The sequence below is a fragment of the Anguilla rostrata genome, chromosome 4 (assembly GCF_018555375.3).
Source record: "Anguilla rostrata isolate EN2019 chromosome 4, ASM1855537v3, whole genome shotgun sequence".
Classification (NCBI taxonomy): Eukaryota; Metazoa; Chordata; class Actinopteri; order Anguilliformes; family Anguillidae; genus Anguilla; species Anguilla rostrata.
The window spans coordinates 63,828,328-63,841,733 of NC_057936.1; the positions used below are offsets into that span (position 1 = coordinate 63,828,328).

The 13,406-nt window shown below is 43.5% G+C and overlaps 1 protein-coding gene across 1 annotated transcript; it reads left to right on the plus strand.

Moving 5' to 3' along the window:
• Positions 1-572: 572 nt before the first annotated feature.
• LOC135253949 (desmoglein-2.1-like) lies at positions 573-12,967 on the plus strand. The gene is made up of 14 exons (XM_064333820.1): positions 573-714; positions 3,819-3,941; positions 4,057-4,215; positions 4,322-4,472; positions 5,193-5,359; positions 6,212-6,346; positions 6,463-6,648; positions 6,760-7,133; positions 7,592-7,734; positions 8,031-8,252; positions 8,882-9,142; positions 9,969-10,096; positions 10,569-10,934; positions 11,089-12,967. The coding sequence occupies exons 1-14, from the start codon at positions 661-663 to the stop codon at positions 12,316-12,318; spliced, it is 3,699 nt and encodes a 1,232-aa protein (XP_064189890.1). The 5' UTR covers positions 573-660; the 3' UTR covers positions 12,319-12,967.
• The last annotated feature ends 439 nt before the right edge of the window (positions 12,968-13,406 follow it).

Sequence of the window (13,406 nt, forward strand, 5' to 3'; positions counted from 1 at the left end):
ATATAAATAAGTAAAAAGACATACAATAAAATAAGTAAACAGACAGCAAGACATAATAAATAAGTAGACAAACAATGCACAGTTAAGTATACATTATACAGTGATATTGCACATGAGTGGATTGTCAGTTTTTGGTGTGTGATACGATAACCTTTTCTGTGCTAGTGCACAACATGAAAGGCTTTGGGCGGGAGTAGAGTTTGTATACATCTCATAAAAAACACGTTTTCAACGTACAAAAATGGCAAGTTACTCACACATGCAAGACATACACCATCTGTAACTCACTCATTCAGACTCCCAAAATCCAGGCCTGCGATTAAAAGTATTGATATCAAAATGGCCCCAAGTTACGGTACTACAAACAATATATAGGCTATCCTGCATCACCGAAATTAAATAAGATGTATTCCAAAGCAATGCTACCCAATATTTCCTCAATTCTTTCAAGTCACTTGGCATACCTGCCATCCCAATAAATAAATATACAGTGTGGGTGTGACTCACAAACACAAACCGCCTCAACCAACTCCAGGTTCTGTGGTTGCATCTAATCAAGGTCGTGCCATTGTTATTGTGTTTCATTTTGCAATCGGAGGTGTGCTGACATACAGCTGAGAAGAAAGCTGATCATTCGGAGGCTAACGACGGAGGCTAACGATGGCTCGGGTTGCCTGTCTAGGAAACTGCTTACTTCTGCTGTTCGTGATAATGGTGAGTGAGGAAGACTCTTCTGTGCTGCTGCAATAGTTATGATGTAAAAAAAAAAAATCTCTGTAAACTTTAAATATATATATATATACATATATATATTGATTTTGCAGTTAAATAACAGTTGTTTCAGGTCTGGCACAAGACGAGCCTCTCTTGTTTGTGTAAATTCTATTTTTTTTCATAGTAATTATTGGAGTGGGGGGGGGGGCGGGGGGTTATGTGGTTGTTGATTCATACACAGCGTTGTGTGTATGAATCATCTTGACAGCCCAAAATCTATATGCAGCCTGCTGCTGCAAAAATAGGTTTTTAATATAACCTGCTTTTAGTGCAGTGTTTATATGGGTGTGACCCCCTCCCAACCCCCACCAGGCCATTCAAGGTCATTTCGTGATATTTCACAAAAATAATACACTATTAAATACTATTGAAAGCACTTACAGAAACTTTTATTTATAATCAGGACAGACAGATCTAGCCCTTTATTCATAACCAGGCAGAGGCCAGCTGAGAGCAAAGCTCTCCCAAACAATAAATCTGAATATCACACAAATAAAGTAAACAAGATGAAAATGTACAAATAAAAATAACAAATACATTGTGAATAGCAAGTACAATTTTCCCGAAAAACAAGCCTGAACCCGTCCCACACTTATCAGTCTGAGGGTAGCTTGTGGCTAATTCCATTTAAAAGGCACACAGATGGTAAATGCTGCCCGTCCTAATTTTGCGTTCATAGGCGGATTCCAGAGGGCGCCTACGCTGTCCAATAAATCTAAACTGAAAAACGGAACGGATATAAGATGGCAGCTTATCTAACACTGCTTTGTAAACGAACATAAGGCAGTGGTGTTCTCTCCGACCCCTACATGTGAGTTCAAGTCGACAATTACATTACATTACATTACATTCATTTGGCAGACGCTTTTATCCAAAGCGACGTACAAAAAAGTGCATTTCATGGTCGTAGACAACTGCTGAACACGGGTTCAGTAAGGTACAATTACTTATTTTGTACAGCTATTTCTAGCCGAGAACAATGAACACTATTCTGGTCTAACATCTGCAAAGCCAACTAGGCAGAAGAATAAGCTACAGTATTAGGACAAATACAAATTACCAAGAAGTGCAGGGATGGGGACAATGTACAGCAATGTGCTCTAAAGCTACAGCCAGTTATAAAACTGAGTGCACTATGACACACTGGGTTGAGTGGCTTGAGGGTGCTCACAGATGCATGCGTTTAAATTACTTCTGCATAATCCAACCACTGATAAAAATTCTGCTGGCACAATTATCTAATCTAGAGGCTCTTGTTAAACAGGTTTTGTTCCTGTAGAAACTTTTGCACCAGTTATTAAACATGTGTTTTGAAAGATAAATCTTCATTTAACCAGATGTCTCAATACTTATAGAACTGGGCTGTGTGTTTTTTTTTGTTTTGTTTTTTTTGTCTTGGATGGGTTAAGCAAAAGTTTAAATGTAATGATATAATTGACCACTTTGTACACTGCTGTCAGAGCACTGTTTCCAGTTCTAAAGCCAGACTGACATTAAGAAAACAAATATGAGTGAACTTGGCCATTAACCAATTTCTCAAAAATTTTGGTTGCGCAAGAAATCTTGGGGATTGGGTGGTAGTTATTTGGGTCACTAATTTCTCCACTTTTCCGAAGGAGAGTCACGTGTTAATTTCCAGACTTTAGGAATACTTTACTCAACAATATCCAGGTTGGAAATGTGAGCCAACAGGAAAGCCACAATGGGAAGAGTCGAAAAAAGCAATCTCGGGTCAAGACAATCAGCACCAGTAGATTTACTTGGATCAATAGACGTTAACTTTTAAAAGAATCACATGGAATCTTGTTATAATCATTCAAGTGCCTGTCTGCAGGATAAATCATTATCTTTTAGAGTTTAATGATTCTTCTGAGTTTTAGGATTAAGGGTGTGGGACATCCAACCTGCATGTACAGGCTAAACCCTCTGCCACAGCACAGTAGTTGCTGCATACATTTAGAGTGACTGCTATTCATAACTTTGACACCATAAATATTTTATTTTATTCATGTTTCCATTTCAATATACACTGTTTTATTCTTCGATGTTTTAAACCCATATAACTGATTATGATTGCTGTGCTTTTCCCTGTTTTTGCCTTTTGTTTTTATTTTTCCTGTTAAGCACTTTGAGCTGCAATCTGTATGAAATGTGCTATACTAATAAAGTTATTATTATTATTATTATTATATTATTATTATAATTATTATTATTATTATTATTATTATAATTATTATTATTATTATTATTATTATTATTATTATTATTATTATTATTATTATTATTAACAGAAAATCCAATGTTAGTATTAGAACAGAACGGCTCTTTTTGTTTTTTTAAACAAACTGAACCAGTATAATACGTTAAATAAAAAACGATAAGAAACTCCATACAGGCTGAAATTCTTTTATTAAATCCACAACGTCCCAGCACACCGTGAATCGACCAGCTCAAAGCCAGAAAACATGATTCCAAGAGACGCCGTTTGAAAGAATAACAAAATAATTTACTTTAATGAAAATATCAAAAGAAACACAAAATTAGTGGCCGGTGAGAGTCTGTAAATGGCAGTATGAATGCAGCCATTGTATGAGTGAATAAACATGCCACCAGTCATAAAATCTAATAGAATATATTTGCCTCCAATACAGTGTATTTCCCCTATTAGAGTTAACTTGACACTGGAATAATTTTTGTCTATTGATTCCACTGCTGTTTGGATACGTGAGCAGTGTGCTGAATTTCTGCAGTATGAAAGCAAGTTCATTCTCCCCATTATGAGTGTGTTAGTGAAGAACTACACAAATGCAAACATATGGCACATTCAGGGACGTTTACACAACAATAACAGCCATAAAATTGGCTGCAGCCAATGCCATTCAAACTGGATAGGCAATTCTAGAACCAATGGTCCATCACCCCTGTGGCATGGCTTTGATATCAAACTGTGGGGTCGGCCATCCTGACAGTACAACGGTGCCTTAACAGGCTGCGCCACCAGGCAGCCCCTCGAGACAGACGCAATCTGTTCTTGCACTTTAAAGGTCGTGCAGGAAGACGCGAACGGCGGGAGGCATGGGCGAGCGAGGACAAAGAGAGAGTGGGTCATTCCTCCACCACACCTGGTAGAAAACAAGGATTACACGAGGAAGGCGTTCATTGCCAAGGTGATAATTTTTCGTTTGAAAAAAAACGTCATTCAAATACGAAAAGCTGCATTTAAAAATATGCGTAACAACAACAAAATGTTTATGTTGGTTTGTTTTTGGTTTTTTTTTTAAGATAAGATCTGACAAAGCGGAGCCGACTGAGAAGTTGATCTACGACTTGCATGGGCCTGGTGCTGACCTGCCGCCAGTGAACTTGTTCATCCTTAACCAAACAAGCGGCTTTGTCAGAATTACTGGAATTTTGGACAGAGAAGCCATTGCAAACTACACAGTAAGTTTAAGTTTTAGATTTGGATTTTTAAAGAATGCACAAAATTCATTGTCCATACACCATCTTACAGAACGTTGGTTCATTTATCCTTTCATTCTCTTTGCAGCTATCTGCCTCTGCACGATTTCTAAGGAACTTGACATTAGCAGAAGACTATCTCACCATAAAAATTGTCGTTACTGACGTAAATGACAACGCGCCTGTATTTTTCAAATCAGGCTTGCCTGATGGTTCTGTCCATGAGTCAAGTCCAATAGGTGTGTGATGTGCTACAATTTGTATTTTTATTACTTTTGTTTGTTCTTTTGTACGCTTCCAGGCATGGTAAACTTAGTTGTATTTGTATCCAGCAATACGGCAGAGGTCTGAAAACTCTCAAAACATGTGCTAAAAACAACCCATAATGTGCTCAGCACGCATCCATGTCTGGTGAAGGACAACACGTTTTGTGTTACTTTCAAAAGTGTGAGCTACCTAGTCTCCCTTTCTATCACATCACATGAATGAAATATTTGTAACACAGAAGTAGTAACTCTGGCACAAATTTGTTAAAAGCAACACAAAAGTAGTCATACGAATATAGTGTTTAATATTGATAAATTCCTCAGGTTAATGCATCCCATTAATAAAATGAAATGTTTAGAAAATGCGTGCAAGCAACGAGGTAAGATAATACCGTTTCATATTTTGTTGATTTATGATATAGACCTAGATAACCAGAGGAAAAATTGATTGCCAAAGGCTACGCGTTGTATCTCATTAAGCTTACTGATCTTTTTTTTTTTTTTTTTCTGTCCGACTGCCACCCTTGACATTGAAACCTATTTGCCTGTCATTCTATCACAGGTAAAACATGACTGCAGTCCGCACCATTAACTAACCGTTGAATTCCAAGTTCATAACCTGTGGAAAAAAAACAAATATAAATTTGAATGCGTGAAATGTATCTGTGCCTGTTTGCTCTCCTAAACTCCCAGGTACGTTAGCGGCACAAGTACGTGCCACAGATGCTGACCAGGCCGGCACCCCTCACACGGATCTTCGATATGAAATTATTAAGCAAGTACCAAAATCCAAGATGATGTTCTACGTGGAGCCAAAAACCGGGCAAATTAAGGTCAAAGAGCCCACCCTTGACCGAGAGGTATGCTTGGCTACGTTTCTAAAGCCTTGCCATTCTGGAAATAGCCAGGGGTGGGAGCTATATCATTTCAGATGTGGAAATGAAATTCAGTTATTTAATTGCAAAATTCCTGTTGATGTTGGGTGGGGATTTTTCTATTCGTGAAATGAATTTAAATTCCTTTCTGGGGTGCGACATAGCTCAGGAGGTAAGAGCAGTTTTCTGGCAGTCGGAGGGTTGCCGGTTCGATCCACGCACTGGGCGTGTCGAAGTGTCCCTGAGCAAGACACCTAACCCCTAACTGCTCTGGTGGATGAGAGGCGTCAATTGTAAAGCGCTTTGGATAAAAGCGCTATATAAATGCAGTCCATTTACCATTTACCATTTCTGGAATCGAGAGAACTGAAATGGATTTGACCCCGATCCGGAAACAGCCTCTGTGATTAGCATTAGGCCTAGACACAAGAGTCATTCCCATGCCAGATATTTTTTTATTAAGCTGATGGATCTGACTGTATCTAAATGTAGATATCTGGAAATGATAATCATTTGTGTCAGGCACAAGCCTGGAGGACTGTGTGTGCACTTACAGTATTTATATTTTCTGTTTCAACCAACCAATCAATCAATCATGTAAATGTATTCCCAGCTGTACATGTCCCAAAATAGACAACCATAAAATATATTCAGCAAAAATACCGTAATGAGCAGAGCTGGTAAATATGTCAAACTATTGGCCTATAGCCTAATTAGGGCCTACATAAGCATCCGCGCATAGTTACTTGTGTAAGAGCGAAAACCATGAAATTTTAACCTGAAACCAACGGACTGAACTATTTTTTTATTTAATGTTATGAACTTTTTATTTTACAGACACAACAGACCTACATGTTGACCGTAAAAGCCACTGACATGGGTGGCTCAGCAACGGGCCTGACGGGAACTGGGACGGTTATCATTACGATCCTGGACATCAATGACAACCGTCCGGTCTTGGATAATACCTCGGTAGGAAAAAGGGTCGGCGGGGGGGGGGGGGGTGGTTCGGGGGGGAATTGTATCATGCCCAAAATTTCTCCCAGCGTTTGCTTGCTCCCATTGATGTTTTTGCCTGTTGTGTTCAGTACGCGGGCGAAATCGAGGAAAATGCAGCCAACATTGAAGTGATGCGATTGAAAGCATCAGACCGTGACCAAGCGGGCACGGACAACTGGCGTGCGAAGTACGAAATAGTCTCAGGAAACGAAGATGGGTACTTCAGCATCGAGACTGACCCCAAGACCAACGAGGGCGTGTTAAAGCTAAACAAGGTACTCCGTTGAAAATTAAAAATTTAGAAACACAAAGTTTTGGCCAAAGGCACTGACAATCTTTAGCTCATTTACACTGCTGTTGATTTTTATTTTTGTTTTTTCTTGAAGCCAGTGGATTATGAAAACATAAACGAGATATACATGGAAGTAGCCGTCGATAACGAAGCACCTTATCAGTTTACTTACGGAAAAATCGAAGGAGCTGGTTATGGAGAAGGAGAAGGAGCAGGAGGAGGTGAAGGAGCCGGTGAAGGAGGAGGAGCAGGTGCCGGAGGAGGAGCAGGAGGAGTCAGTGGAAGTGCTGGTCGTAAAAAATACCCGGTTGTACTCAAGGTAAAAAACCTACCGGACGGTCCCAAGTTTGTACCAGCGGTGAAGCCAGTTACAGTCTCAGAGGACAAGGAGAAGATCACGGTTCCAATGGTGCTTACCACCTATCAAGCTGTCGATGAAGACAGTGGAAAGATTGCCAAGAATGTCAGGTTAGTTGTACCTAGCTATTATTATTTTCAGTATTATCATTATTATTATTGTTATTTGTTTTGTTTCACTGTCTGGCGGCCCCCGTCGTCAGTGTCGACGGCAAGCTCTCCTTCCCCCATTACAATAGCATTCTCAACAGACACTCCATCAAAGACTTAAACCTCGCAATGTAGGATACAACATATTGTACCAAAACAAACTTTTTTTTAACACATCTGTTTTGAGAGTGCGGAGTAGTGCAGATGCTTTTCCGTGCTGTCCCAGATTGCTTTTAGGGGTTGCAGCATCGCTGATCAGGGTATGAGGGCATCTGTCCTCCTGAGAAGCCACATGACAAAACCATTGACTCAGTGATGAACTGTCAGTTAAGAAAATTACTTTTTGAACCATGTTTGTGTTCAGAGTAACTGCACCAATACTGCAACCAACCAGGCTGTCCTCTTCCTTGTTACACTAGGTACGCAAAGGGCTCTGATCCAGCCAGCTGGTTAGCAGTGGATAGCGACACAGGAGAAATTAAACTCACAAGGGTACCCGATCGGGAGTCTAAGCATGTGGTCGACGGCATATACTATGCAAAAATACTCTGCATTACAGATGGTGAGTAAAACAATACAAGTGCAATCAATGAAATCAGATGCACTGCAAGTTTTGGCAAAAAAAAACAATCCAACCATATTATTTCAGTACAGTATTTCAGTTTTTTCATTTTTGTCATTTTAATTTCCAGCATTACATTTTCGTGAGGGATCCACAACAGCCTAAATAAAATATGTGTTCCCATATACAAAAAGGTGACCTTTATTTTTTTAAAGGCCACCTTTTTCAAGATTTACCTGAACCGAGAGAAAACCTTTTTTTTTTTTTCTTGATAAAGTTGCTTTATTTTTCAACAGACTTACCCGCCAGAACTGCCACCGGGACCGTCGCGCTTCACATAGAGGACGTGAACGAGCACTGTCCCGAGCTGACCAGCAGCCACCAGAGCGTGTGCACGCGGGACAAGGCCGTCTACGTCACCGCTCACGACAGGGACGGCCTGCCCAGCGGCCCTCCCTTCACCTTCCAGTTGCTAAGCGACGGCACGTCAGACGCATGGGACATGAGGACCCACAACGGTACGCCGAGGTTCTGCCGGGCAGGCATATCATCGCAGATGAGTTAAAAACGACGAAAACAACGCATACTATAACTTCTTTTTTTTATACACACCTCCGTGTCTAACCTGGGGTTACTGACTGTATTACCTGAAGTTATTGGCTGTTTTCCTTGGGGTTACTGGCTGCTTTACTTAACAACATTGTATTTTACCTTAGCAATATTGTATTGTTTTGGAAGGTGTGTAGGATGGGATGTGTGGAGGAGAGGGGGTTGGTTGGGGTGTCTGGTAGGCTATTCTGTCCCCTGATTTGTTTTTCAGTGTTTCATACTAATTCAACCATTCAAACCTATAACAATTAGAAGCCCAGTTCTCTAACCATCGTGCTACACTGCCAGCCAACTGGTTTGTAACACAGGGGTTGCAGGTTCGATTCCCAGGAGGGGCACTGCTGGTGTACTCTTGAGCGTGGAACTTGAGCTGCTTCAGCAAAAAGCCCAGCTGTATAAATCGATGGATTAAACACATAAACTGCGTAATTCTGGATTAGGGCATCTGATGAATAAATGAATGAATGATTGAATGAATGAACGAATGAATGAATGAATGAATGAATTAATGAATCCTCGCCTCCCTTCGCTCCTGTAGACAGCACGGTCGTTCTGACACCCCGGGACTCCCTACAGCCCCGCCCGTACGCGGTGGCCTTCCAAATAAAGGACAGAGAGGGCCACGCCTGCGCCGAGCCCGAGGTTCTGGACCTCGTCGCCTGCGACTGTTTCGGCGACGGGACCTGCCGACCTGAGGAGGCGCCGCAGCCCTCTGCCATACTGGCCCGAAAAAACAGGCGTGGCACGTTTGGAGGTCCCGTGCTGGGCATCCTCGCGGGCGTGCTCTTACTGCTTCTGTGTGAGTACGCTTATTTATTTTATTTATTTATTTATTTATTTATTTATTTATTTATTTATTTATTTATTTATTTATTTATTTATTTTATTTTATTTTTATTTTTTTTATTTGTTTATTTATTTATTTATCTGTTTATTTATTTGAAAAGGGTCAATGTACATTAATCAACATTTCAACAAATGTAAACGTGCCCGAGTTAGCCAAAAGGCTAGTTTTCATTGGCAGTCCCTTTGCCTGGTGTTGTTAGGCATCCTAGAATAATAAAAAATAATACAGTATGTGCAATAGTTAAAAACATACTACATTTGTGATAAAAAGCACATACAATACAGCTAAACAACATGAGCGGACAAAATCCAATAGCAGATAATACAGGTACAGTATGAGTACAGTCATGAGTTATGAGTACAGCTTCAATGATGTCTGAGATTATTATGACGCTCAGGTGTTTGTTAGACGTCATCGTAAAATTCCAGCACCGAGTAGATGTACGTGTTTGTTTATTTATTCGTTCTTCAAAGGGATAATTACTAATTCCATCACAAACCCTTGATTACCCCATACCAGTCATTTTAAAACCGTCAGGCTGTCAGAAACATCTGTAATTATATAAAGTATCCTTCAACACACACAAAAACATCTGGGCCAAATAAAAACACTAAAACAGAAATAAATATCAAAACACTCACACGCACACACGCACTCACACACGCACGCACTCTCTCACTCACTCTCTGTCTGTCCCCCCCCTCTCCCTCCCTCTCTCTCTCTCTCTCTGTCCCCCCCTCCCTCCCTCTCTCCCTCTCTCTCTCTCTCTGTGCTACAGTGGTGCCCCTGCTGCTGCTTTCTTGCAGCTCTGAGAGTGGGCTGCTGGTGGAGGAGTTTGCGAACTCGCCCATCGAGGCCAAAGAGCAGCTGATTATAGGTCACACGGAAGGCTTGGGCGAAGACAAGGTACGCAGACACGCAGTCCATGAATTATTCATTCATCCATTCTTTTTGTTTGCCTTTTTTCACACACATATATTTGGGGAATGGCCATTCAAACCCTAGTCAACGAGCAAGGTGATTAATTACTGTATCTTCTTGACTTGAGCAATAATTATTTTAAGCAAACGGTTCTTCACAGCCTGAAAATCTCATTGGTAATTGCCACATGGGCACGTCAAGCCTTACATTTTATCCAGTTATACAGCCAGGAGCTCAGAAACCAGAGCAAAAGCCTCTGGTTTCAGAAACCAGAGCTAAAAAACATCTCTGATTCTCCAGGGCCAGGGTTTCCTGCTCTTTCAATATGCTGCTCTTAACATTGTTTTTTGCTCCATTTTTACTATTTCTTTGTCATTGTCATTACATTTAAATGCATCAATGAAATATGTGTATTCTTTGTGTGTGTGTGTGTGTGTGTGTGTGTGTCTCTTAACAGGACGTCTCTCTGATGGCTGTCCCCGTACTATCACAAGCAGCACCGGTGTTCGGTGCGGCAAACGCGTCCGCATTTTGCGCAACGGGAGCGGGCAACGTGAGCGCGGACACCTTAGTGAGAGCCGTGAACGTGAAGGCCGTCTCCGCAGCGAGAACGGGGTACCTGAACGCGGGATCCTCGGTGAGGTCGGGGAACCTGAACGCGGGATCTTCAGTGAGAACGGGGTACCTGACCGTAGATTCCTCGACGAGAGGCGCTCTGCACGAAGTTCAGCGCAGAACGCTCCAAACGGAACTGTTTTCGGGGTGCGGAGCCGACGAGGAAGACGCCCTTCCGCGCGCGTATCTGCAAGAGTACTACTCGAAGGTGAGCGATGCGCTTGATGCGCCATTTTAATTTGGCTGAACCGACCAGTTGACAGTTGCATACAGTATATTCTTAGAATACGTTACACTATTATAATATTAAGTGAATACACTGGTGTGGACTAATATATTGTCTTCCTGCGTCTGCATGGCAGAAAGCTAGCCGTAGAGCTGAATGCGAGGACAGCCTGCGGGCTTATGAGTACGAAGGCCAGAGCTCATCGGCAGGGTCCGTGAGCAGCTGCAGCGAGCAGGAAGTGGACCGCAGCCTGGACTTCCTGGACGGCCTGGACTCCAAGTTCAGGACCCTGGCGCAGATCTGTAGACGTCAGGAAGCCGCGTCCGAGGTGACGACCGCCAGCGTCGCCGCCGTCGCGGCGATCAGAACGCCGCCGCCCAGCCGGGCGGAGGGAGTCAGCGTGGAGAAGGTCAACCTGGCCATGGTCGACCTGGCGAAGGTCAACATGGAGAAGGTCAACCTGGAGAAGGTCAACGTGGAGAAGGTCAACGCGGAGAAGGTCAACGTGGAGAAGGTCAACGCGGAGAAGGTCAACGTGGCGGCGTCCTCGGCCTGCACAAGGAGGCTGGTCCACGAGGAGGTGGTGCTGCAGGACCAGGCCTTCGTGATCCCGCAGCCCGTGTACTTGGCGGCCGCTCCCGTCGCTCAGACTCAGTACGTGGTTCGCCCGCAGGTCCAGCAGACGGTGCTGGTCCCCGACACCCTGCAGGGCCTGTACGTGATGAGCGACGCCCCCGCGGCGGAGAAGGTGGTCGTGCAGGAGGGCAGGGTGGTGGCGGGTCCGGGCGTGCCGGTCGGGGTGCCGCCGGGGGGCTTCGCCATGGGCGAGGGCCTGGTGCTGGTGACGAACGCGGGCTCGAGCCACGAGCTGCACCGGGCCGGTGCCGGCCCAGGCTTGGTCCAAATGGGACAGAACATCGTGCTCCTGGAGGACCGGGTCCTGCACGGGAGCCCGCTGGGCCTGAGCGAGCCGAACGGGTCGGAGAACATCGCGTTCGTGCAGAGGGGCGAGCGGCACGGCGCAGACCCCGGGGAGAACGTGGTGCTGGTGGACAGCCAGGTGGGCGCGGGGCAGGTGCTGCAGGGGGGTCGGCTGTGGATCCAACCAGGTACCCTACCGAGGGGCACCGTCTACGGGTCCCAGAACATCCTGCTGGTGGAGAGAGAGGGCGCGGCGGGCCAGGTTCTGGGGAGCCCAGTCAGCCCTCAGCAGATATTACTGGCAGGTCCAGCTGGGTTGTCTCCAGGGTTCGTGCAGGTGACTAGCCCAGAGAACGCGTTCGATTTTGAGAGGCGGGTGAGAAGTGGACAGGGTACAACGGAGTTAGGGTCAGATGCCCCAGCGAAGAGAGAATCTGCTGTGTGAAGTGGTGCGTTTCGAGTGCGGGACAGGGAGGGTGGAAAACCAGCCGTTCTCGGCCCTCGAGGACCATGAGCTGCGGATCCCTGGGCTAGGGTGAATCGATGAGCTTCTATCTTCCTATGTCACGTGCCTTTTGTCCCATGTCTGACACACTAGTGCATGTAAATGTAGTTGACGGATCAAAGGGCAGTCATATCAACCACTGTATTGTGTTGTGTTTGCATTGCGTTAACATTTTTCTTAGAGGGAACATCCACTGTAAAACATGACAAAAACATGTCAACATTTAGATAATGGTCAATTCAAACTATCTCTTATTTGGTTCCTGTTTCAAATTTAATTTCTTATATTTTTTTTATTTTTTTATTCCTGTTTTAAAAAAAACTTTTTCTGCTTGGACTCAGGAGTATATACTTTCTATGGTGGCGCTGCAATTTGTTATTATACTGTAATGGCTAAAAGTGAAGGCACTGTCTCCCCGACTCAAACCTTTATCATATGGGGTAAATATCTATGGTAAATATCTATGGTTAGAGTTAAACAGAAACTCCAGAGGTCTCTATGACTGACTGTGAGATAGATATTTAAAAAATCAAAGGTTGTTTTAATCAAATAAAAAATATATATACAGTCATATTGTTTTGGGATGTTTTTTTTTATCAATGTGTGACTGGGTTTTACGAAGTGTGATTTACTTATCTGGCATAAAGATGCCACCTCTGGTGTGATGACACCTGTAAAGCAAATTAACATTAATACCCCTGAAGTTTGTGAACCAGTTCAGTTAGTTATTTAATGATCATTCATTCTGATGCAGGATTTCAGACACAAGACAGAAAAAAACCACAAGGGAGAAACTGACACAGGTAACAGTCAGCAGTGCATTAACAGTCACCAGATAGCATTGCGCACGGAGGTCTTAGGCTTAGCGCTTGGCTGCTCGGCCATGGAAACCCATTTCATGAAGCTCCTGAAGAGCAGTTCCTGCGCTGACGTTGTTTCCAGGGGTAGTTTGGAACCCCTTGGTGAGTGCAAGCGAGGGCAGATGATTTTTTACACGCAACACGCTTCAGCACTCAGCGGTCCAGTTC